Source organism: Perna viridis, chromosome 5 (assembly GCF_037379345.1).
Source record: "Perna viridis isolate PV_CMFRI_1.1 ecotype Kerala chromosome 5, ASM3737934v1, whole genome shotgun sequence".
Lineage (NCBI taxonomy): Eukaryota > Metazoa > Mollusca > Bivalvia > Mytilida > Mytilidae > Perna > Perna viridis.
The window spans coordinates 4,001,781-4,028,372 of NC_142449.1; the positions used below are offsets into that span (position 1 = coordinate 4,001,781).

The 26,592-nt window shown below is 34.3% G+C and overlaps 1 protein-coding gene and 1 long non-coding RNA gene across 8 annotated transcripts in view; one reads left to right on the forward strand and one right to left on the reverse strand.

Moving 5' to 3' along the window:
- Nucleotides 1–2,181: 2,181 nt before the first annotated feature.
- LOC148615651 (uncharacterized) lies at nt 2,182–4,551 on the reverse strand. Its single transcript, XR_015922022.1, has 2 exons — nt 3,219–4,551; nt 2,182–2,707 (listed from the first exon to the last, which is right to left on the reverse strand). It is a non-coding gene; the product is annotated as an uncharacterized LOC148615651 (long non-coding RNA).
- A 13,352-nt stretch (nt 4,552–17,903) lies between these two features.
- LOC148615652 (uncharacterized) overlaps nt 17,904–26,592 on the forward strand; it is a 32,444-nt gene continuing 23,755 nt past the window's right edge. For 3 of the 7 annotated variants that reach the window (XM_088582106.1, XM_088582107.1, XM_088582108.1), the window contains exon 1: nt 17,904–21,856. In XM_088582106.1, coding sequence (XP_088438232.1) covers nt 18,387–21,856 — 3,470 coding nt within the window. In that variant the 5' untranslated portion in view covers nt 17,904–18,386. Of the gene's footprint in view, nt 21,857–24,634; nt 24,740–25,628; nt 25,799–26,592 lie in introns of those variants that run through there. The other 4 variants (XM_088582109.1, XM_088582110.1, XM_088582114.1 and 1 more) reach the window with 3 other exon arrangements.

Here is a 26,592-nt window from a genome sequence, read left to right on the forward strand (position 1 = left end):
AATCTCAAGAGCTGTGTCTGATTCTGATTTTGATAAGACTTTTCCAAAGTATCAAGTTTTGGAATTGAAGACTTGATTTTTTTATTGTAAGAATTCTTTAACATCTCAACTGCTTTTGCTTCAAAGAGTAGTGAAGGGAACTACGGTTATAACGGCAATAAGAAGAATGTTATCCAGGGACAAAGGCCAGACATGGAAAACAGACGTACGAAGAACATGAAATTTGTTAAAATCAAATATACAAATTAACAAAAGCAAATGAGCAACTATGACTCCACTATAAACTTGGTGCATGGACCAGGTGCGCCAGTAGGGTAAGCGTCCTCTGCTTTTCTAGATACACCCACCGAGTTGCTCATAAAAAGTCAAGTCCGGGGTAGACGAAAGAGGAATGGAAAATCATGACACGTTGAACAATTCAGTTTTCATGGCGCAGATGGATACACCATAGCGATCCATGATTTCATGATGACGACCACAACATAAAACTTTTATAGGGATGACTTCAATCTTGTAGCAACACAACCATGTTCCAGAAGTTTATTTGTTAGAATTCTAGCGCGATACAAAAACTCTGCGTAGTTTCGGCAAGCTCTGGCATAATGTAGGAGTTGTTACATGTTTATGAAAACTCCATACGCATGTTTAATAGAGGGGGTATCACATTTAAAAAAAATGTTTTTAAGGGGGATAAGAAAATATCATGGGGGGTCAAGAAAATTTTATATGATTTCAAAATGACCAGTCCCCCCTCCCAGGTAAATGATAAATTTCTATATCCATGTGAATCGTAAGGGGAAAAAGGGGGCTATATAGTCAAATTTTGTGTCCTGGATCTTTTTATGCAATATTCAAACCAGAACCTTTTTTTCGCCTATTGTATCTTTGTATTTATATAAAATCATATATCATTGTCCTGCCTTTCTATTTCAAATGTGATCATAGCCCCGACCCCACTCATAAAAATCAACATGATTACTCGGAGTGCGCCCCCTAAAATTTGCAAAGCATGGGTTGTCAGGGGTAGACTTAGAATGTTTCAAGTTGAAACTTAAAATTTCTCACTAATTTTACCACAAAAGATATCTACATTGCACCCACTCTATGTTTCAAAAATTTAACCTCAAAATTTGTGTCACCTCGCTCCGCTCGGCAGAATTTTTACTGTGTGCTCCCATCTAAAATCCTGAATCCGTCCCTGTTACTCCTACAACGCAAGAGGTTGGAATTCCGTTCCTCTATACCCCAGGATGGCACCAAGTCAGAAAATAGCTTACCAGACAACCTTTAGCCTTGCTGGAGTACAACATGGTTTGTTACCTAAGCATTGTATTGTTTTTTTTTTATATATATTTCTTTATTGCTTTTATGGAGAATATTAAAAATAGTTTCAAAACAGGAAACTTGTTCCATGCTAGACGGTTAAAGCAAAATATGATGAAAGCTATTTACAGGTTAGTGGAGGGACGGCTCCAGACACTTTGAAAAGGAGGGGTGCAAGCCAATGTGATGGTGATGCTAACACATTATTTTCCATGTTTTGTGAATTTTACACATGAAAATGACTAATTTTCTGGTAAAAAGGAGGTGTGCCAACCCCCTCTGATCAATGAACATTCATTACAGCACAGTTGACTAATAATTATCATTCGAGAAGATGTCCTATTAAACAAGTGCATCATGAGCTTATGGTATGATTATCCTCACCTCAACATCTCTCTTAACTTGTGAACAAAAAAAATCCCAATTTACCAGTGTTGTAGAGTTTATACAAGGAAACCATGAATTCAGATCAATTCAATGTAATTTATAGGTGCAAGTACATGGCATGATTATGATTAGCTCAAAATTCAACAATAAATCCTTCTTTTTCAAAATGTTTAATGTCTGTGAATGTTTATATTTCATTCTATTTACCCATGGAACTTGTTTTTTTTTCATTGATTGGTTGTGATTTCAATGCATATTGCAATTATTTCTTGCATTTCAGAATAAGAATGTTTTTTCTGTATGAAATGATCCTGCTTTATACTACTCTACTATTATGACATTTTGAGGCAGTTTCATAGTGCTACCTCACAGAATCAACAGTTGCTTAACCAAATAGTTGTTACACAAAATTACTTGTTCGAGAAGTAGTGAAAGATTTAGCACTCACTAGTCATAAGTAGAAAACATAAATACATGTACCATTTATGTTTGCCAATGAGATAGTCATTCAAAAAACAAAGCAAGTAACGATTAAGCTTCTACAAGTGAAATCACCACATGGATATCAATAATGGGCAAACCACATACAATTCAGCAATCTATAAAAAGGCCAAAAAAAACAAATAAAGTAAAACTATTTACAAAAGATCATAATCAACCTAATCTACAGAAAACAATGAAGTAATTTTTTAGCTCAGTTGATAGAGTGACAGCTTGCAATGCAAGGGATTCTAGGTTGTATTCCAGGATGGTACCGTCAAGAAGTATACATGGCTGTCATTGTATACATGTATGAAAGTGACTTTTACTTTTGAAGCACAACACATTTAAACCTTGTACATTTGCATAAGAAATATGATTTTGAAAATGTTTATTTTCAAACTTCAGATTCATATCAGCTTTCATTACAGTGCAAGCAGAGATTTGAACAGCATTGAAGATCATCTAAATTATACATGTATGAATTCTTTTCAGTCATATATATGCCATGGATAACCTGGAAGTATAAAAATCAGTAATAAATATACATAATACTCATATTCAAAGTTATTGTGATTCATGAATCCTGTATTGAAGTAGACCTCTATTTAAGTAAACCCTACATTATATGGCTCATTGGATTTTTTTTTTCTTCAAACAAAACATTCCATTATGCTAAAATATTATGTCTATGTTACAACCTTCATTTAAGTGTCATGGGAACTGTAGTGCTACATTTTAAGCGATAAACACATATGGGATCTATCTATATTACACATGTAGAAATAATACAAATACATTTCTAAAATAAATTGACTAATGAGAGTTTCTAGTGAACAATCAAAAGACTTTGAAAGTGGGGGTCCAAGCTATTAATTTCCTCATTTTTGCAAAAATTTTCCACATTACTTCCAACATTTCCCAACAAAAGAGGTGGTTCCTACCTTTGGAACACTCCAAATCAATATTAATTTTTTTTAAAAAAAAAAAGGCATAAAAATATTGTATACAGAACCTCAAATACCTACACAATCTATTATCATACTTCATTTGAACAGAGCTTCCTGTTATGTATGACTTGTCTGGTAACTTGTATCATTGGTAGGTGAACATGACGGCTGCATCCAAAATTTTCTGGAAAATATCAAAACGCATTTCCTTTTAATATGGAAAGAGATACTGAAAATCAACATGGATAGACTTTTATCATACTGTGATGATTATGGTATAATTGTACATGTTCATGACAACATACTGTGCAAAAGAAATCTGATGACTGATAAAACTAGTTCCTTATCCTTAGTTACTGATATACAATGTAAGTCAACAGCTTGTATTTATGGATCTATTAAAAAAGTAAAAAAAAATAGCACGATAAACTTCTTAAAAAATTAAAAATTGTGTCATATACAAGGTCATACAATGTATATGTTAATGTTAAGATTAATTTCCAAATCATATAATTCATGTAGTTTACTTCAAGTTATGTATGAAATGTTCTCATAGGACTTACATGTACAATACATTGGAACATTAAATATTGCTTTTGATTGCTCTTGGTCAACTGTTCAGCCATACTTGTTTCACTGGAGGTTCATTGACCTTGTACATGAATTTATTTTTGTTCTCAAAAATGAAATATGGGGTACTGTATACACAAATAACAGATTCTTGTAAGGTTTTGTTTGTGTTACCCTCATCATGTTCAACAAGTTTGTATTGACTGTTTCATTTAAATGAAAATCAAGTCATTGACTCAACGACAACTCTTCATGTCTTTATAAAAATGTTTGTATGGACTATGGAACATGTATACAGTACACATGTAAGGCTTAAGAAAGTTTCTTGTGTAGGATATCTCCTGTAATTTGAACTGCACTCATTTACTTAGACTACAGCACATGATTTAGACAAATTATAATTAACAAATACATGGTATATGATAAACACTTAAGTTATTTATCATAATTCTTCATTATTGTAACTGTGTTCGAGCTAAATAAAATATTTGTATTTTCATCATGGCGGCATTGTAAACAATAATGAATGCATATCATTAATGTTCGTTCGTTTTGCTAATCAAATTTTTGATACATAAAAATATAAAAACAAGAAAATATAGCAAACAATTGAAATAAAAACAAACTGTCATGTTCGAAATGAAAAAAAATACTCAAATAAAACATTAATTTAGCGACAAATATGCCGAAGCCTTTAGATTTGTAAAGCCTGATAGCATCTGCAGTTATCGTACACTACCGCAGGAAAATAGTCTCATTGGCATACCCCACTAAAATTCAAATGCAGATAGTTAGGTCTACTTTATATGTATTTCTAATATAAAAAAATAATTCCATATTATTTACGCCAAAAAACAAACCCAATAAACAACTTTATCTGCGAACTGAATATGCTGATTACTTTGGTTTGTATTAACCACCATCCAATTAAAAATAGTTAACCTCTATCCTCTTATCAGTACCTGTTTATTTCTATGCATTTACCCGAATTAACCAGTCGTTCAGTGTCGATATACTCAAGTTGCCTATTATTTTTAGAAGCATAAAAAACATATTATGCTTTCGATTGTATATTTCTCCGGAATTGTGTTATTTTATTTATTTATTTATTTATTTATTTATTTATTTTATTTATTTATTTATTTATTTATTTATTTATTTATTTATTTTGTTATTTGTTTTTGCAATAATCATTCTATCTGGCTACTTTAGCCATGTGTATGTTATTATGATACAGCTGTATGTACTCCAGGGCCTTAAAAGTGCATGGTAAATGTTTCTTGCACCTGAACCGATTGGTGAAAATATATTCTAAAACTTTATTGTTAACGTTAAAGTATGTGATTCTGGAACTAGATTCCCAGCGCTTTTACATGACACATAGGCGTCTATGGAATAGCTTGTAGCACTTGAACTACAAAGCTTATCAACTGAGAAATGTAGCTAGTTTTTAACGATATGATTTATTTCAATGATTGTGGCTTAATTTTGAATGATTTAACAGTTTCGATCTGGAGGTCAATAAATAGATTTTTTGTCACCTTTCATCCTTGAATAACTCCTGCTTTGTTTGATTTTCATAAAAAAGACACACAACACAATATATGAATTGAAAAAAGGCCATTTATTATAATATGACGAAAATTAAGTATCATAAGGACATCAGCAAAACACAACTATATATACAGCGATTTACAATAAGTCTAAAATAACCTGAATTGTAAAAATACTGAAAGTACATTACTAACCCATGAATAATAGTCTGAGCTGAAAATCAGAGGTGAGGGGCATGCGTAGATAAATTGAATATCGACCTGAAACTTTAAAACCTGGGAATGGCTAACTAGAAGTTTGTAGTTCAAATATGCACTATGTCGGAGAGTTTTTTGTTTATTCATCTAGGTGTTCCATGGAAACCGATATCGAACTTGAATATTACGCAAACTGGCTTCGATTCGTCAAGAATTTTGGTGTGTGTGTGGTTTTTAAATGTTCTTCAGAATGGTGAAAACAAAGACTTCAATATTAACCATTTATAACAATAAGTCTGGGTCCCGTACTATCCATTTATCCCACATTTATTTTGCAATATGACGATTATTTTAGACGTAGAAATTCAAACGATCGATGTAAATTGATTCAGTACATGAGTACTTTGATTTTCTTTTCATTTTAAACCAAAAAAAATCATGTCTTTTATATAAAAAAAATCACCATACCTTTACAGTTTTAATTAACTTACTTGGATTTATTTTTCTTTATAATTTAACAAAACTTTTAGGTGTGCCTGCACAATTGTTTTTGTTAAATTAATTTGTTTGTTTGTTTGTTTGTTGGGGTTTAACGTCTTAGCAGCAATATTTCAGCTATATTCAGACAATGAACATGAAATGGATGATAAAATGAACATGAAATGATAAAAAAAAGGATGGGTCACAAGGACAACAGGGTCGACAAATTTTGATTGCCACTAGAAAAAGGGGGATGGGTAAGGTCGGGCAATTTAGCCTCCTGTGGCGGAGCGCAAAGGTTCGTACTCCTACCGAATACTACAGCAGGGTTCTTTAACGTGCGAGGAACGTGGCATCTTTCCCAACACGGTGCACCACTATGGTTTGCGGTCAGGTTTTCCGTATTATAGCCTGACAACCCCAGCATGTAACATGCCAGGGCTACCCCATTCCACCACCTGGGGCACACATCCCAGTTGCTCTGTGGGCAGAGCGCCTAGCCCCCGGCTAGGTTTCTGAGCACTATTTAGTCGCCTTTTACGACAAGCTTAGCGCTGCTGCAGGCCTATTCTTTTGACACCCGGACCTGCACGGGGCTTTGTTAAATTAAAGATACGAAACTAGTATATATCTCTTCTCGGCATGGGCGGATCCAAAAATTTTCTTGTCGCAACTTAATCAAAGAATGGGATTCACATTCTAGTTTGTGTAATTTCAACGCACTCACACAACAGAACGACGTCTCTAAAAATAGGTAAATGAGTTTTATCAAAAAAAGTAATATAGATATTCGTGTACCTCAAATGATGGTTAACCCTATAAGGCACCGACCATATTTATACTGAGGGGGGCTGGGATTTTCAATGTTGCTAAATATTTTTTTCTGCTCTTCTTAAATTTTATTTTCAATAGCAATTGAATTACAATTTTTTCTCAGGAATATGGCATATTTTTTGCCAGTAATATTCACGATAAACAATAAATGGAAAACGTTATATAAATATCAATGGAGGACCAAGGAGTTAAATATAAATCCTTGGGAGGACATATGTAAGTAAAGCCTCAGATAATCAGATATTTTATTCTTGTTAGGACCAAATAAAATTAATTGATAGACTTACATCCTCTCCCGCTTCTAAAAAAATGACATTTTTTATAAGTGACGGGAATTTCAAAATCATTTTTTTTTCATTTAAGTTTCTTGTCTTTAGGCACTATAATATTCAAATCTTTTAATTCTTGATGACCAAATGAATGTTTCTTCTCTGAAACTGATGTGGCTATGGATTTAGAACATGTCTGTCTATACACCAAAAGGATAAAATTAGGCCAGCAAATATCTGGTAAGAAGTAAAAAATAAAAAATAAAATCCTCCCATCCTCCCCATATTTTTGGTGATGGCTGTATGAATTTACTTGGCCAAAACAAGACATGGCTTTGTCCGTAGCCAGAATTGATGAGGAGCTGCTTTTTTTCCTAAACCATAACAGAGCACGAGAAAGTCTGGGACTTGAGCAGGACGGGATTAGCCCCCACTGTGATAGCACGAGAAAGTCTGAGACTCGTGCAGGCCGGAAAGTTTCCACTGCGATTGCAATCTATGAGTTAATTTATGATTGTATATTATATTTAATTAAAATTCTTGCGCACTTATATAGAAAATAAGGGGTGACAGAAGACAACCTTGGCGTATTCCTTGTATGTTCATTGAAGTATGATGAGTGTTGAATGGTAGAAGACTTGGCTTTTGGTGTTTTTGTATTCTTTTTTTTTGAGTTCTTGGTTAATCTTTACTATTTGACAGGGATTCCACAGAGTCTTAGTACCTTCCAAAGTGCATTTCTGTTAACTATGCTAAGGCCCTCTTGAAGTCCACGAAGTTTATTTAGGGAGGTGATTGCCATTCTATTTACTCCTCGATGATGACCCGTAACGTGGCAATTTGGTCAATACATGATCGACCGCATTGGATTCTTGAGAGTAGAGGTAGTATGGGGTTGGCCTGACATTCTTGGGTTGTAAGACCATAATACGGAAAACCTGACCGCAAACCATAGGGGAGCAACGTGTTGGGAAAGAGAGTGTAATCAAGGGAACCAAGGTAATAGCGATAATCAATAGAATGTAATCCAGGAACTAAGACCAGACACGGAAAACAAAACAGACACACACAACAAAGAACACAAAGTAACTAAAATCACACACACAAAGTAACAAAAGCAAATGAGCAACTCGGACTCCACTAAAAACTGGGAGCATGGACCAGGTGCACCGGTAGGGTAAGCGTCCTCTGCATTTCTAGAAACGCCCACCGAGTTGCTCATAAAAAGTCAAGTCCGGGGTAGACAAACGAGGAAAGGAAAACTATGATCCGTTGAATAAATCGGTTTCTATGGTCCAGATGGATACACCATAACGATCCGCGAGTTCCTGATGACGACCATAAAACTTCTTTAGTGATGACTTCAATCTTGTAGCAACATAACCCTGATCCAGAAGCCTATTTGTTAGAGTTCTAGCGCGATACAAAAAGTCTGCGTAGTTTCGGCAAGCTCTGGCATAACGTATGAGTTGTGATATGAACACTCCATACGCAGGTGCTGAAGGGATGTTGCCACAGATGAAAGGAAAGTTGATAATTCTGAATGAAAGTCATTACGTTTGTCGTAAAGTTTGGTCACTAGTTTTCCTTTACCATCTACTTCTTAGTGTAGGTCAAGGTATGATGCTGACTTCACAGTGTCTGTAGTATCCTTTATTCCTTTATCTCGAGTTCTTTGGGAATGATGCTTTTATGATTTCATCCTTCGAGATTGGGCCAGTATCAACATCAAGGTCTTCTCCAAGAGGTAGATCAGGAGCATCTGATATATCTTCTCCATTTAAAAGTGGTCGATCTAGGTTTGCTATCAAATTGCCATCATTGTCTTTCTCTGGTTTGGATGTATTGGTCTTTCTACCTGCCAGTTGGTGTGTGATGTACGCAGTTTTTATGTCATTTCTGTCCATTGCATTCTTTGCTTTTGAAGCGAGCTCGTTGATGTAGGTTCTTTTATCCTGTTTGATCCTTTTTATTTACTTCTTTCCTAATGCTTATATGTTCGCTCGTCAATCATTCTATCTGCATTCTTCTCTTGACCTGGTCAAGTTGTATCTTAACAGACTTACGCTTCTCAGTTGTCTCGATTGTATCGTCAGATAACCATGGCTTGTATTCCTTCTTTGAGAATCCAAGTTCTTCTTGGCATGTGGTATTATGTTTGGATTTACTCTTTCCCATTGTTTGTCTACTGCGCCTCTTCCTTATGTTATACTTTCGCCTTCTAATCTGATCTTGTCTAGTTGCCCTGGCTATGTTGATCTTAAATTTAGCCACCACAAGTTGATGATCGGATGCTATACCAGTACTTCGATAAGATCAAATTATATATATCGTCTGTCATGCTCTTTCTCCATCTCCTGGCGACTATAATGTGGCCTATCTGGTTTCAAGTTTTCATCTCTAGAGATACCCAGGTTGTTTTGTGTATAGCCTTGTGAGGGAATGGGAATATCGTGCCTCCTATGACTAGATCGTTCTGGGAGCAATAATCTGCATTCTGAGCTCTCCATTTTCGTTGATGTTACAAAACCATTCCTTCTCCGTGACGAGTTCTCTCCCTGTGTTGTCTTTTCAAACTTTGGCATTCATGTCACCGATTACAATCAAGATGCTTCGTGGTGTTGTTCAATCTATGGTAGTCTGGAGCTAGTTGTAAAACTTTTCTCTGTGTTCTTCCACTGCTATGTTGGTAGGAGCATAGGTTTTGTATCTTTGACATAAATCTTGCCACGATAATTCTTTCACTCACAGGATTCCATTCGTTGAATGATGATTTGGCCTTCATGTTGAGTGAGATTTCTACTCCATGTTGATGGTTGCCATCTTCGTTTGGTGGTTCACAGTACAGTAGAGTTTGCCCTGAAGATAGTACGACCGCTCCAGATGATGTCCATCTAACTTTGTCCCAAAATATCAAGGTCGTAGCGCTCCATTTCTATTGCAGCCTGGGCAGCTTTTCCAGTTTCGTATAATGTTTCCACGCTCAAGCTTGCAATCATTGAGGCAGTCTTATGGGAGGAAAGTTTCATCGGCGGATGAAAAATTATAGTTAAGTGAAATCGAATGTATTTTGTAATACATATATACATATCACAAGTGTATTTCACGAATGTTGCATTGGCTTCAGATGATATAGTGAAAATATTAATAAGTTTCGTAATTAAATGTATTATGTAAAAGATGCATATTTAAAGAACGGTATGTACATGTGATGATTTCATCTTCAACAGAGAAAAAGTGTTATGGAGTAATATTTATAATTGAACTGTTCAGGTTTGACCAGTCTGCTTTAGTGGTGGTTCTAATAGTTAAGAGCATTCAGGGTCATTTATTATATAAGACCAGTGTTTTCGTAATAAATACGGGATTGTGTGTAATGTTGGATAATGTTCTGTTACAAATGTTAATAACTTTCAATTATTTTTTTTATTGTCTTTAAGTCTGAGAGCACAGGTTCTTCTAGTGGGCAAAAACCTGTATATTTTGCAGTCGAGTATAACCTTTTAATGAATTAAAACTGTTGAGATTGTGCATTAGGCACATTGGACTACTATTAAATCTTAAGTGCCGCAAGGTTTCACCCTATTCCATTTAATTGCACTTTCTGTAAGAAATTTACTGAGGACTAAGATAACGTATAAGTAAATTTGAGTAGTTCAGGTTCTTATTAGCAATGTTAAATAACATTTGAAGTTGATCAAAAGACCCATTAAAGACATTAAAGCCATCATCTCAGAGCTAATTATTTTGTGCTTGTTTGGGAACTTTTCAACCATTAAGTTAGTAAGTTCTTACGCTTGTATGTCGCATATGTCAGGGCTGGGGACTGTCCTCATTGCACATCGCATTAAGAACTAATTCTAATAGAACAAATTATAATATTAGAAGTAAGTTCTCATTGCTCAAAAGTATAACATAGACTTCTTTTTTCATTTCAAAGTAAACATTTTCAGTCGCCTTAATTAGTTCATAACTGAACATGCTTGTATACATGCTTGTAATGTCATATGTACATATGAAATTTGTTGTCATTTAGAATCTGTAAAAGTTCAAGCTGTCTCGTACATAAATTCCTTGGTTTTTAACTATAGGTAGCAAAAATTAGTCAAGAAGCCTACGCAGTTTCCACAATCGGAAATAATCGGACAGCATGGTATTCCTATCTTTTCTCTATTGGAGATAAAATCTAAATTGGTTACAATGTTTAGTGGTAGTTCGTGTAAGTTTTTCATCTTTTTAATAGTTTGTTTAACATACTGGATTAATATAAAACAAAAGTTGCTCATTATAACATTTTAACATAATGAATTTTTCTACTATAAACCGTAAAATGTTAATATCAAAGACATTTGTTACGTCCTTCATACATAATTTAACATGTTGAATGGCAGTTTATGGTACATTTACTATATATACATAAGATTCCTCTCCTTTTTTTATTTCTTTCTCTACCTAAACTTTTTTTTTATGAAAAACAGAATACAACATTATTTTTTTTTCACCATTGTGGATCTTCATTTATTTTTTTCTTGCCACGGATAATATTTTTTTTAAAAATTTTCTTCAAAGTGAAATTAATACTTAATACCACCCCCTCAATATAAAAATGGTCGGTGCCTAATAGACTTGCATGAAAAAAATAAAATGCACAGTATGCTATTATATAAATCAGTCAAATGCATTCTTGGTTTCCACAGATTCTTTAAACCAGTTTGTGTGAAAAGTCAAGATGAAGAAAAACGATCATTTCTTCCACTACCGTTTGTCAACAAAGGTACAGATGCAATTAATTTGGCTAACATCCTCCATCACAAAAACGTTACCAACAAAATTCCCCCATATTTCAAAGACAAATCCATACCAATTATTTCATATTCCTATACTTCACCCATTGCATCCAAAATTTTCTATTATAAAAGGCTATTGCAGAACCTCGAGATTGAGGACTTCAAGGCTAAACCACCTGACTGTTCTTGCAAAACCTCTCCATTCAAATATGGTCCTTCTGGTCACGTCGTTACGGGAGATTTAACCATCATCGAAAACGAATCTCTGCGTAATATCCTTTCTAAAGGTCCCAAGTACCGTGAACCACGCTCCATAAATTGGAATTATAACTTTAAAGTTCTCATGGATGCCGTCGAGGACTATGCAAGAAAATGGATAAAACGAGAACAAGAAGACATTGATTCTCTGTCAGAGTGGTTAAAGGCCGTGAGGTTTTTAATTTTGAAACGAATGAAAGTTTTAAGTAGGTCAATGAGTGCCAAGGCTACATAAGTTTTCAAAGCCCCCGATGTAGCAAAAACATCGTCTACTATAGGTCTCAGTATCGTATTAATTTTCCCATAGACTTCTATAGTGAAGTGCATATTTTTAGGATTTTTTAAAAAAATATGTAAATTGATTCAATAGAACTTTCACTTATGTAGCATTTCTAAGGACATGTGAAAAAAATAATTTCCCGCAAAGAAAATAGGGTGAGTCCACGAAGACCGGACAGAAAAGTAGTCTTGAACTATAAATAGCCATTTTCCCTACTTTCACTTTCCTTTTGCACTCACCAAACCAACCTTTTCAGTGGAACATTTTTATGATATTATGTTAGATTTTCTTTTTAAAAAGTTCTTCATCTTACAGTGTGATCTTTGCTCTATTTTATAAGTCATTGTTCATATCTTTTGACAAAACATTAGTTTGTAGAGAGGCAAAAAGAAAATGCACTATATTTTTTATAGCATCCATGTTTTGACGTACACCCGCTCAGCGATATGCAATACGATACTGGTACCTATATATGACAAATATGTTGTCGTACCAGCAGACAAAGCCCAAAACAACATTGTTTTTGTCTGCAAAACGTTTTACATCCAATGTTTATTATCAAAGGTATTCGTAGAAAATAATAGCAGTGATACGACCTATACTGCTACCACACTCTCCAAAGAAGAGATTGTGGAAAACCATAAATCTGTGCTATCCTCTTTTGGTCTCTCTACCAAGGACGATGATTGTGATTTACCGTCTATGTACTGGATCCCTAAACTCCACAAGAATACATACAAACAACGTTTCATAGCTGGATCTGCTAAATGTACCACCAAACCTCTTTCAAAACTTTTAACTACTATACTCACAACTGTCAAAGAGGGTCTAGTCTGCAGTCCTACCACAACACTTGTTACTCCCGTAGTGGTATTAATTCAATGTGGATCCTGAAAAATTCGAAAGATCTTTTGGAGACAATTAGTTCAAGACTATTATCTGAATATAATAGCATTAAAACCTATGATTTTTCAACACTGTATACTTCTATTCCCCATACTCAGTTAACATCCCGACTTAAAAACATTATACATCGTTGTTTTTTTCCAAAAAAGATGGTACACCTAGATACAAATACATAGTTCTTGGTAGAGATTCCTCATACTTTGTAAGAAATAATTCCAAATAATCTTCCAAATATACAGGGAAAGATGTTTACAAAATGCTGGAATTTTTAATCGACAACATATTTGTCCAGTGTGATGGACGATTTTTTCAACAAACGGTCGGCATTCCAATGGGAACAAATTGTGCTCCTTTACTTGCTGACCTATTCCTTCACTCTTATGAGGCTGACTTTATAGCAGATCTGATCAGAAAGAAAGAATATCGCTTGGCTAGATCCTTCAATCTAAGTTTCCGCTAAATAGACGACGTATTATCTTTAAACAATCCTAATTTCGGGGATTTGATTCATCGCATCTACCCCAAAGAACTTGAGATAAAAGATACTAAAGACACTGTGAAGTCAGCCTCATATCTTGACCTACACTTAGAAATCGATGGTAAAAGAAAACTATTGACCAAACTTTACGACAAACGTGATAACTTTTCATTCAGAATTGTCAACTTTCCTTTCATCTGTGGCAACATCCCTTCAGCACCCGCGTATGGAGTGTTCATATCACAACTCATATGTTATGCCAGAGCTTGCCGAAACTACGCAGACTTTTTGTATCGCGCTAGAACTCTTAACAAATAGGCTTCTGGAAAGGGTTATGTTGCTACAAGATTGAAGTCATCACTACAGAAGTTTTATGGTCGTCATCGTGAACTCGTGGATCGTTACAGTGTATCCATCAGCACCATGAAAACTGATTTATTCAACGGGTCATAGTTTTCCTTTCCTCGTTTGTCTACTCCGGACTTGACTTTTTATGAGCAACTCGGCGGGTGTTTCTAGAAAAGCAGAGGACGCTTACCCTACCGGTGCATCTGGTCAATGCTCCCAGTTTTTAGTGGAGTCCGAGTAGCTCATTTGCTTTTGTCACTTTGTATGTATGATTTTAGTTACTTTATGTTCTTTGTTGTGTATGTCTGTTTTCCATGTCTGGTCTTTGTCCCTGGATTACATTCTTTTGATTACCGCTATAACCTTGGTTCTCTTTACTACTCTTAACGTAATCAACAGGTTCTCAGTCAAAGTAGTCTAGACAGTACACATATAGGATAGGCCCTTTGCTGAAAAACTTCCGCCATATGAATAAACATAAAATTTGTACTTTTTAAAAAAATCGGATTTTAACATTTTTGTTAGAAATTCATCTGAATTATTAATTAATTTCATAATTTACTCTAAAATGATTAATCATTTCTGAAACATAATCTTCCGAAAGCGAACGAACTAACACAACTTCGTAGGAAGTAAGTAATTTCTAACGATAAAGTGGATCTCGGACCGGCACCAAAAAAATCCGGAAATATACGAACTTCAATTTCTCGAACTCCCGATAACTCGAACACATTTCAATGGTCCCTTGGAGTTCGAGCTACCGAGGTTTGACTGTATATTACATCGTATGAGGTATTTTGCCAGGACGCCAAGACAAAAAAAGGTTTTACCTAGTAACCACCGAATTATTTACAAAAAACTTCGAAGAAATATAGATCGATATAAAGATTAATTTATGTCTCCATAATACAGATAAGCAAAATCGTACAAAAATTTTATAAGCCCCCGTAACTGTCTAAGTAACCATAGATAGTCACCTGGGAGTTTACACATGTAACATGTAATGGTATACCTTACTTGCTTATTTATTGACAATAGATCATTCCATGAAGAAAGTACATGTCAAATATAAGAAACATTTTTAATCCATATGCCATGGCGGCCGAGTATGCGCAAAGCTCTTGACTGGTATGTTTTAACCACAGAGGCTAAGTTGCTCACAATTCCAGGCGGGTCATAAAATAAAGAGAATTGTCACTAATCTACACATTATTACGATTATACAGAAAATACATGTTACAGGATGAAAAGTTATTTTGACAACAGGAAATTTCGCAAACTCACATATATGGTGTGCTCAAACAAATTATTCTCCAAAAACTCTCAAATTCCTTAATAAGGCTTGGATGCACATGGCATGGGGGAACAACACAACAGGCATCAACAAGCGAGGAATTCTCCATATAGCGATAACTTCCTGTCAAGGCAAGCTATACTATCGTCAACAATATACAATCTATAACCCCGTACCATTGTCCGGAACACGATAACTTCCAGTTAAGGCAAGTTATACTGACATCTGTAATTCACAATAACCTCATTGTCCGGAATACAAACACCTTCATGTTAAGGCAAGTATACGTCAAAACGTCAAAGAAACATCATCAACAATAACGAGTTAACTTCCAGTTACGGCTAATGACGGCCCTAAAAAAACAAACATTCCTCTTACATCACCTGTCTATAAAAACACATCCCTAAGCCACATCAAATAAATTCCAATCTTACATCCATTCCGCCAGCGTATATCCCTAAACATCAAGTTTGATCGGCCAAATATGCTAAGTCTCAATCCTTTATTTGACTTGCTATCCCATTCTATTCCGCTACTTAATTTCAATCTCCCCTTCCTTTATTTGGCCAGCTATCCCATCTTATTCCACTACTAAATTTCAATTTCCAATCCTTTAAAACTGAAATCAAAGCTCTTATACACTACCAATTTAACACCAAATATGCACCAACTATTTTGATTATCATATCTTACATAATTGACCTAAATTAAGCACCAAGTCAACACCAACTTAGCACAAATTTCCAATAAATCAACAACTTTGACATCTACTTAAAACAACATTCTACATGGGTAATATGATACTGTACTTCACCGCCTTTCCTATAGCAAACCACTTATAATCATAATAAAGATAAACTTATGGATAAAAGACTAATGATACAATGACTAAATGAAAATATGCTTATCTGGATCATGAAAACATACACCTCTACACATATTAGATACATTTATGTTATTTTGCTAATATGTTTTTAACAAACTCATGTGATTAACTTTAATCAAAGTTAACATGATCCACAAGGTTGTTTGTTTAATGTTCCCTCGACACAATGGTGCTTTTTTTAAGTTGTTACATATTTGAATATTTCTCATTTTTTTTTTATATAAATCCTCCTTTCACCATTTACGTTTTTTTAAAATTTTTCATTGTTTTCATCTTACAATCAGGCTTATGTCTTGATATCAGATTATTATCTTAGAAATTAAATATAAAATCACCTCTCTAGTTTTAAGCACAGTGTTCATGTTTCACCTTGCAATCTGGCTTCTCTCCTGAAATCAGTTTATCACCTTAGAATCATTTTTTTTCTAGTTTTAAGCCCAGCGCTCAGGGTTTGAGCCTGTATTTTAGTATTATTGCGTTAGGTAAGCTATTGGTCCGAAGCTAGCCATATTTGAGGCGTCAGACCAATAACTCAGCCAATGTGGCAATCTAATCTAAATTAAATCTTTAATTACGGCACATGTCAGATCGTGTATTTTAATCAGATTGCCAATATGGAAAACCTTACGCAATTATACCTTCATTGACTAACTAGCAATATAGGCCAATATGACGTATTGAACGGCTAAAACCAGTATTGCACACTTTTGTATTTTGTATTGTATTGGCAGTTTTTGATAAGTTCTTATTAATTAACTAGAATATATTTAACTAAATACGGATAAAACTGCCACATCGATCATTCCATCCTGTCAGGCCATTACGATAATCCACATGACCAATACGGATGGTAAGTAGCGTCACAGTAATCTTATTAAATGTACAAATTTTTCAAATGACTTTGAGAGTTTACGCTACATAAAATAAATAGTTAAGGTCTGTAGTCAACTAACAAAGGTATCATAATTAGTGATTTTCATATTGGCTGAGCTATAGGTCATTTGCCCTCGGCGTTGCCTCAGGCCAATATAACAAGCTCTCTGAAAATCACTACGTAATAATACTATATCATTTCCTTATATTTGTCTTCATAAAATAGCACCTGGTATCAAATATGTTCCAATTGTGTCTACCTGAAGTCAATTTAATACCTTTCAATTGTGGTTTATTTCTTTTGTTATATATTCAAGATTTCCATATATGATGACAAAAAGAAATTTGTTTGAAGCCTTGATTAAAATTAAGTATCCAATAAAGTCAGTGTTGAATTTGATTATAACATAAGCTATTATTTGGCATGAGGTTTTATGACAAAACTATTGCCAAAACTTTTGGTTCATTTGAAATATAAGGATTACACCCTACGTTTCAAGTATTGTTCTACTCTTGTGGAAAAGAGGGGTTGTTTTATCTTTTGACTATCAACATGAACGAGTACATTAATATTTTATTTGATTTAATGCGAACAATTATCTACTGCAAGACAATTGAACGGAGATGACTTCAGTTTAATTTACAGTGATATGGATATGTCTTGGGTCGTTATTGTTAAAGAGACCCACTGGACCATGATCCCTTGCCACACGCGACCAAACCATCCTAGGGTCTAATCAGAATGTACACATTTCAATAGTTGTCTCAACAGTAGATGTTGGATTATTCTGGATGTAGGTAATGAGTACAGTACATATTAAGATCGTAACTTATAATTACACCATCATCATTATTCGTGGTTCCTAGTGCATGCATGTTGAGAAAACTACCAGACTCTTCACTTGGAACTAAAAGACTTGAATTTGGGACCATAACCGAAATTGAAAGATGTTAAAGAAAAATATGTTGGCGAACTATTTTGTTATTATGCTTTGGGATTTTATTTCGGGATACACTGCAATACTTATAAAATGACAAGGTGGTGTTACTTTCCTGAGCAATACGATAAGGCAACAAATCATTGACTTGTCGATTCAAAGAAAGTTCAATGCATATTCAACAAATATCTGAATAGTTATAGGTCAGGTTCGGAATCTTTATGTGCATTTCAGCAATGTTTCGCGGAGACAGACAACATATTGTGTTACAATGCAACAATACAAATAATAATCATGGATAAAGTTAACAGAATTACTAAACGCCCAAAATCTGCGGAGCCGAGTAATACCAAAACAAAAATTTTCAGAAAATTACAAGCCAAGAAATCACACAACAATTGTTATGAGGTAGAAATATACCGAAACCGATGTTTATCGGCAGAATTGTACCGTAAGGATGAACTAGAAAGTTCAGATGGAGAATTTGTTAACAACAATAAAACGGACATCACACTAACGAACTCCTGTGACGCATTCAGACCTTGGAATAGAAATTGTGATTACAAAAGTCGCAATACTGACTATTATGGCCGTCCTTTGTTTTCAAACTTCATTTTTCCGGATGACGATTCAATCAGAAATGATGGGAACAATGAACAAAATGAAAGAAGACCACTTGAACCAAAAATTGAAGATATCATAACGCAGAATAATGAAATATATGAACAATTTAAGCGTTCAACAAAAATACCATCAAGACTTGTTACAACCAAGGAAAATCATGTAATTGACAAACAACTCCAATATCCGAACACAACAGATGTAAACCAAGTCAAACTGTGTGCAAAAACTTGTTCAGATGAGTTGGAGCTCAGTGCTTTACAGAGTCAAGGAAGTTGTAAAACCGAAAGTGTTATCGACGAAATAGATGACTGTAGTCATAGCAACAATGATTTACATAGCAATGTACTTCAGATGAATAACACAACATGTAATTATAACCACAGTACAAGTAATAAATTCAAAACGAGTAGTAATCTGTCTGACCAGATACATCGTGGAAACTCTCCAAGTAACACGGATGATGAACGGCCAATAAGTACATTTAGTAATCAAGAGTCTATCATAAAGGAACATCTACAAACAGACCAAAGCATTAATCTGGATCCCCATTCTAATCAGTTACCTGAAGTCAAGTCTGAAAATGCTCAAGGAAAGATCAAGCCGCCATATTTTGACGAAAAGTTGTGTACACAGGATACTCATCTGAATTCAGAAAATTTAATTGAGTACGAAGATGGACATGTCATTGCTACTAATGAACAACTATGTAAAAATGATTCAAATATTACTCGAATTGCCATCGTAGCCGATCGAACTAATTGTATTGATGCAGAAGCTAATCAAACGCCAAACAATGAATCTGATATAAACTTCATACACAATGAGCATGGTGTCGAAACAACCTGTCTATATACCAAAAAAACAGAAAACAACCAAGATGTGGACAAAGACAAAAAAGGAACTGCCATACAAAACGATAAGAATGGAACGACCATGAAAACTGATACCATAGATTTGTTTAAGACGGAAATGACGAAAGAAAATGAAAATAAGGAAGAGAAACAGACACACCAAAAGCAAACAAATTTTACAAAAAACAATAAAATGCAGGAAAGAAAAAGTAGAAGTCGTTTTAGAAACATTCTTGCCAGAAGACGTAACTGTGTAAGTCCTTCAACTGTCACTCATGTAGCATCATACAAAAGAAGCCGTAGTTGCCCACCCATTAACACGTGTGCAAAGTGTTCTTCAAATTGCACAAGTTCAGTGTGTTGTATCAATAGTGTAGAACCAATTGCATATGAAGACAAAAATTGTACTAACTTTGATAACTTAGAGCAGATAAAGCAAAATTATGAGCTTAGTTATAAAAGTAAGAAAAAACGTAATACGGTTAGCCCATCAATCGGAAGGAATAACAAAAGTGAACTTTCTAAAACATCTGAGGCTGAAACGATAAGAATTGTATCTATTGAAGAGTGTGAAAGTAATGAAAGTAGATCTCAAACGTCATTCGTCGATGGTCAAATTCGATATCGGAGTAAAAGCGTTCCGCCAGCTTTTGGGAAGAAACATATCAAAGCTGACCGATTAGAACAAGCAGAAGTAAGTCTGCCTGGTCAGTTAAGTGCTTCATCTACCGAGGAGGAAATTGACGATGAAGTTTACAGTAATAAAAAATATGACACTAAAGTGATTAACCAACAAAGACAGGACTTTTCCGAGAACGAGACAGATTTGGTGAATGAAACCGTAAAAAGAGATCCAATTCATGTATGTGGAGCTTGTGCTACAAAACTTGAAAACAAAGAACAAAATCAAGAACACAATAAATGTATTGTTACCATAGTAACAACTGAATGTAGTTCATGCAATACGACTGAAGCGATAGAAGGAAAGAAAACGAAAGCAAATTTCAACGAAAATAATCATAAAACTTCAACTCACAATGGCCAGAACATTGATGACTTAAACACAGAAATCCTAGTGAATAAGGCAGGCTCGGCAAAGGACAAGAAAAAACGAGTTTCAAATTTTAGAGCAATTCTACCATTCGATGATGAGCGTATCAATAACCTAGGTAAACTTAACACATCTGATAATGTCAGTTTTAAAGAAATATGCAACAGTGGTATTAAAAGAACATATAAACACCAAGATGACTGCATTAGTGAAAATAACTCAGAAGAGCAGACGATTGTTAGTCACTCAGATTCAACCAGTCAAATAGATTACATCAGTAATCAAAGTCATGAAAATGTAATTCAAATCCCGGTTGAATCCAGTAGTTCTGATATTCAATCAACTTGTATGGAGACAGACGCACAAAACTCCTCTATCATCGACGACGAGAGACTGAACGTTTCTATAACACATAATTCTGCCAAATTACGCGACTTGGCAGCCAGAACATCAGAAACACAATGTTCCCCGCGAATCTTCTATGCTATGATAGAGAACCCAGAAGCCCAAAAGGTATTAACAAGAGAAAATAGTTGCATTGAGTTACCAGAAAAACAAAAGCCATCTGAAACAGGCATTGGTAGAGTCGGAAAACTAGAAACTCCAAATACCTCCAAAATTGAAGGTGATAGAATCGGCAAACCAGAAACACAAAACTCCGCCGCAATAACAAAAGAAAGAAACAGGAGATCAGCCACAATTAGCTCCACAGCAGACAAAGACAAAACCAGAATACCAGCTAGCTCCAAAACAGTAGACAAAGACACAACCAGAACACCAGCTAGCTCCACAACAGTAGACAAAGACACCACCAGCATGTTGGAAGACGATAGTATGAACATCAATATTCATCATGTAAGTAATACTTCTAATTCCTCGATCAGTGAATATGTCCAAGGAGACAGACAATTATTTAACAGGTTAAATGATTCAGGTAATGAAAACTGTACCTCTAAAGATACTCATGACCGTAACAGATGGAATGGAAAGAAATCTGATAGCAGTTCAGAAACAGTACATACTGAACATAACTCAGACACCAATCTTTGTAAGGACGGAATAGGGCCTTCACCGGGGGAGATAGAAGATGGATGTGCAACTGAGTCTGAAGTGAAGAAACTTGGAAAGAAATGTCGGAGTATATCATCAGCACACCAGGAACGTAGACGTTTAGGTACACCACTCACACTCATACTGTACGTCAAAAAGAAGTGCCAGGCAAAGATAAAGAAAATTCTGTAAGTATTTTGTAAACATATAAATACAGAATCTACAACGATAGCGAGTTTATTATGGAAATTTCTCTAGAGAAATAAATTTTCATTGTTTTAATGTCGAGGCTTGTTGAAATATTAAAACTTTGAAAATATATTTCTCGTGATGTGAGAAATTTTATGATCATCGAGCTTTATATATAAAATGTAGATTTTTTTTAAATGTTTTTTTTAAAGAAAACCTATGTGTCATTCGCCATCTGTTTATTGGCGGAAATTCTAGCTATAGATTGTATTTGACGTCAACGGTTGTTACGGGAGAACAACGTTAGAACTGTCACAACGTCGCTTTCGACCAATGAGATCTTCTAGGCAATGCAATACCATCACACTGCAACCTATCGCCCCTTTTTATTTCGACCAATCATTTGGTTGACCAGCATGGGGTACTTTTAAGTCATGCTAAGTAATCAATAGCTTATTTATGTATAACTCCATATAATTTCACACTTGCCTTCAGTGTTCTCTGTTTGAACTGAGACGACCCAGTTTGGATAATCTCACCTCACCTGTAGTTGACACTAATCAGCATGACAATCAATAGGAATCTCACATGAAGTCTACATTTTTCTTCATGACGTACAACGAATATTTTTTTGTGATTTCATGTGAAATCGACGTTTTCATCTCTAATGTATTCGACACCAATCAACATCGCGTTCTGTAAGAATATCTTTTTATCTCACGTGTAGTTGAGTGAGACAAATCAGTCTATGTACCTCGTTATCTTACGTGTAGTTGAGTGAGATAGATCAGTCTATGTACCTCGTTATCTCACGGGTAGTTGAGTGAGACAGATCAGTCTGTGTACCTCGTTATCTCACGGGTAGTTGAGTGAGACAGATCAGTCTATGTACCTCGTTATCTCACGGGTAGTTGAGTGAGACAGATCAGTCTATGTACCTCGTTATCTCACGGGTAGTTGATATCGTTGTGCATAACGCATAACGAGTATTTATTTGGTAAAGTCACCTACAATCACATATATGATATTTGGTCTTTCACAACGTAAATGCCTTGACCACTGGTATTTAGTGAAAAAAAAAGACTATGAAAACTTTAAATATAATTTAAAATTCAGCAACTTGACTTATCTGAACAAAAAGTAATTTTAGTAAACGTAGAAGATACGATTTATCAATATCCAATTCTGATTTAATTGTATATATAAGGCGAAGTTATATTCTACTAAAGTCAATCAAAGCTTTTAATTTGTCTTTTAAGGTAGTGTACTTGATCAGAAACTTGAATAAACTATATTGGACTGAAAGTAGGCGTATCGAACATTATTAGAAAACATTCCTTTATTGTCACGAAGTAACTACAAAGTATAAGGTGGTATAGTAAACAAAGTACGAGGAAGACTTTGGCACATAACTGGCTTCGTAAACCAAGATTAATTCCATCAATATAATCAATATGCAATCAACCTTTTTAAGGATTATTTAAGATTTCAAATGAAATTTTCATGTAAAATCAAATCGATTGAAAATTTTATCTTCTATGATTTATTGATACCCAAAGCAATTTGATCAAAATCCATACATATTGTATTTTCATTGCGGTGGGTATTTGACAAAAATCGAAATTTGACTTGTGCGCTTAAAAGATTTACTTGTAGGTAAGAAATTAAATATCATTGAATTTTAACACGAACTTTCTTTTTAAATGATCTTTAAAAATGATTTTTATACAATAATCTTTTCCCTAATAAATAACTATATTAAAATACAATTATGTGATTAACCTTTTTAGACATGTAAGACCAAACACACTTCCTTTGTAAAACATAAACACTTCGTCAACTTTTTAAGACATATACTTTGTACAATGTAAAGCATGGCCCTAAATGTTTAATGATCCTGATAGAAATTTTACTCTTTGTGATTCAGACTATAACGGGGATGAATTCCAGAATTACCCTACCTGTGCATTTGGTCCATGCTCCTAGTTTTTAGTGGATCGTCTGAATATAGCTGAAATATTGCTGCTCGGACGTTAAACCCCAACTAACAAACATAGTTTTTAGTGGAGTTCGAGTTGCTCATTTACTTTTGTTACTTTGTATTGTTTTGGTTATTTCATGTTCTTTGTTATGTGTCTATTTTTCCTGTATAGTCTTTATCATTGGAACATATTCTTTTAAATATCGCCCGAATCTTGGTTACCTTGAATATCCTTACATAATGTTTTCAATGGTTCATATCTTTAATTAGCTTGAAATCATTGTAATTAATCCTAAGTGATAAATAGACTCGGTGTTATAAAAGCCAGAGTTACTCGTGTGATGAGTAGCAAGATTCCTTCAGAACTGAATACACTTTGTACTTTCTTGTAAATCGTTAGTTGTAAGTTTGTCCATGATATTCACTGGGAATCAAGTCAATTAATTTTATATAATAGTGGAATGCTTGAATGGTTGATACGTTTAATATACATTTACTAATAAGTTCTGAAGCCTAAATAGTTATTGTAGGGTAACCCTCCACCAAGTGTGTAATTAATGATAATATTGGTTCAGCATTGATCAATACAAACTTTGATTGTGTTCAAAATCTCATCGATACCAAAAATACAATATTCATACCGTGGCAGTACTATAATTATATAGATTGAAACGGTGTTTCACTCAACATAATTTGCATATATTAACATTCACATATGTTATTATAAATGCTTTAAAATCCAAGTGATTTTATCTCTTTATAAAGTAACAATATTTTGACAAATAGGAATGAAAGGACAACCAATGTTAGGACAAAATATGTAAAACCTTGACATAAATTTACAGTTACTTGAATAATTAGCGTCACAAACTGTCAAAGAAACACGGTTGTTACACTGTTGGTAAGCACATTTTTCCTTTTTTGTATTTTAGATAATTGCGAAATTTCAAAGACTTTCACACCAGACTTGAACGATCTTTAAACTTTTTTATCAACTATATTTTCAAGATTTAGTGCTTGTTAAAACTGACATGCTCATGACACATTTACCTCTTAAGTATCTATCAGAGTCGACAAAGTTTAGGAATAGTTTCATTTTCGACTGGATCGCCAAACCTCGGCACATTTTGAACATTAATCAGTTTTCGTTGCTGTATTATGCCTTTTTCCCATATGAAGTAGAGTTTGTTAGTACTATACGGAAATCTGAACCTCACATATTCTAAGAAAGAGTAATCAAGGGAACCAAGATTCTAGAGGAAATCAAAATAATGTAATCCAGGGACAAATGCCAGACATGGAAAACAGACACACACAACAAAGAACGTAAAATAACCAAAATAATACATAGAAAGTTACAAAAGTAAATGAGCAAATTTTTGTATTTTACAATTTAAAGTATTATACTGCATTCAATTGTGTGAAACTTTCACATTCTTTAAATATCCGGATTTTATATTGATTTATAGTCATCGCTAGTTAGAATTAAAATAGACAACGGACAAGGTTGGCTGACTTCTTGTTTCGGGGATACCTTTAGCTCCATGATGTCCCTTTATATTTGAAATTCCGCGGAAAATACTTGAGTGCAAAATTTTAAAATAATGAATTTAAATAACTAAGAAATGTTCATTGATTTTTAAATCTCCGTTAACACTGAACACAACTTATGACTACCATATAAGAAACTATAATCAAGAAAGACAACACCCCGTGTCTGTCAACGAAGTCATTGGCGTTACATACATTGTAATTGATTCATTCTAAGCCCGTGTAAACTTACTGTTTGTTTATATCACACTAACAATTACTTATTCATTTTATCTGTTTTGCTCAAATTACTTTCAATAATTACAAGGCATTTTGACTTAGTGTTGTGATAATGTAAAATTGGATTATTCGGTAAAGATCATTTTTTGGATTATGAGGCGTGTCTCAATTTCAGATTATGTCTTCGGAGGTAGGTAACCTTACAATATAAATATTGTAATAATCTGTCTTATTGTTATTCTTGAATATCAATTGTTCTCTGTACACACAAAAAACTGAGTTGACACTTCAATTGTGGGTAGAATGGATTTGTAATGTAAATTATCATTCACTTTCTGACTCACTCGATTCTCTTTTCGAAGTTTTGGTCTTAGAATACACGGGAATGTTAGTTTGATCTGCCAATTTACTGACTTGTCTCGTTTCTCGAAAGTACATGATTCTTTAATTGCACTTAAATACCTTTCTAGTTGTTTGGTTGATAACACTGTTAACCAGGTAAGTTCGTTCTGTCTTCATCAACCAGGGACTTGAAATGCATCATTTGACATTTTATGAGCAACTCATCGGCTGGTGTTTCTAGAAAAGCAGAGAACGCCTTCACCGTGTCCAAGTTTTAGTAGAGTCCGGGTCGCTCATTTACTTTTGTTCCCTTGTTCGTATTGTATTGGTTATTTGTTGTGTATTTCTGTTTTTCCCTGTCTCGTCTTGGAATACATTCTGTTGATTTCCGCTCGAATCTTGTTTCCATTTATTACTCTTTTAAAAATTCATCTACATTGAACACAGCAGAAAAAATATATAACATGAAATAATTTTGTTCGATGGTTTCAATACTGCGATCTTTATTTCGCTTCATTCATTTGAATGTCCTTCGGTACAAAATAGAAGTGGTATAGTCTATCACTTGTCAAGAATGAAATCACCTAAAGCTTTTGTCGGTATGTTGTTCACAACTATTGTAATTAACTGTTTTTGATTTTA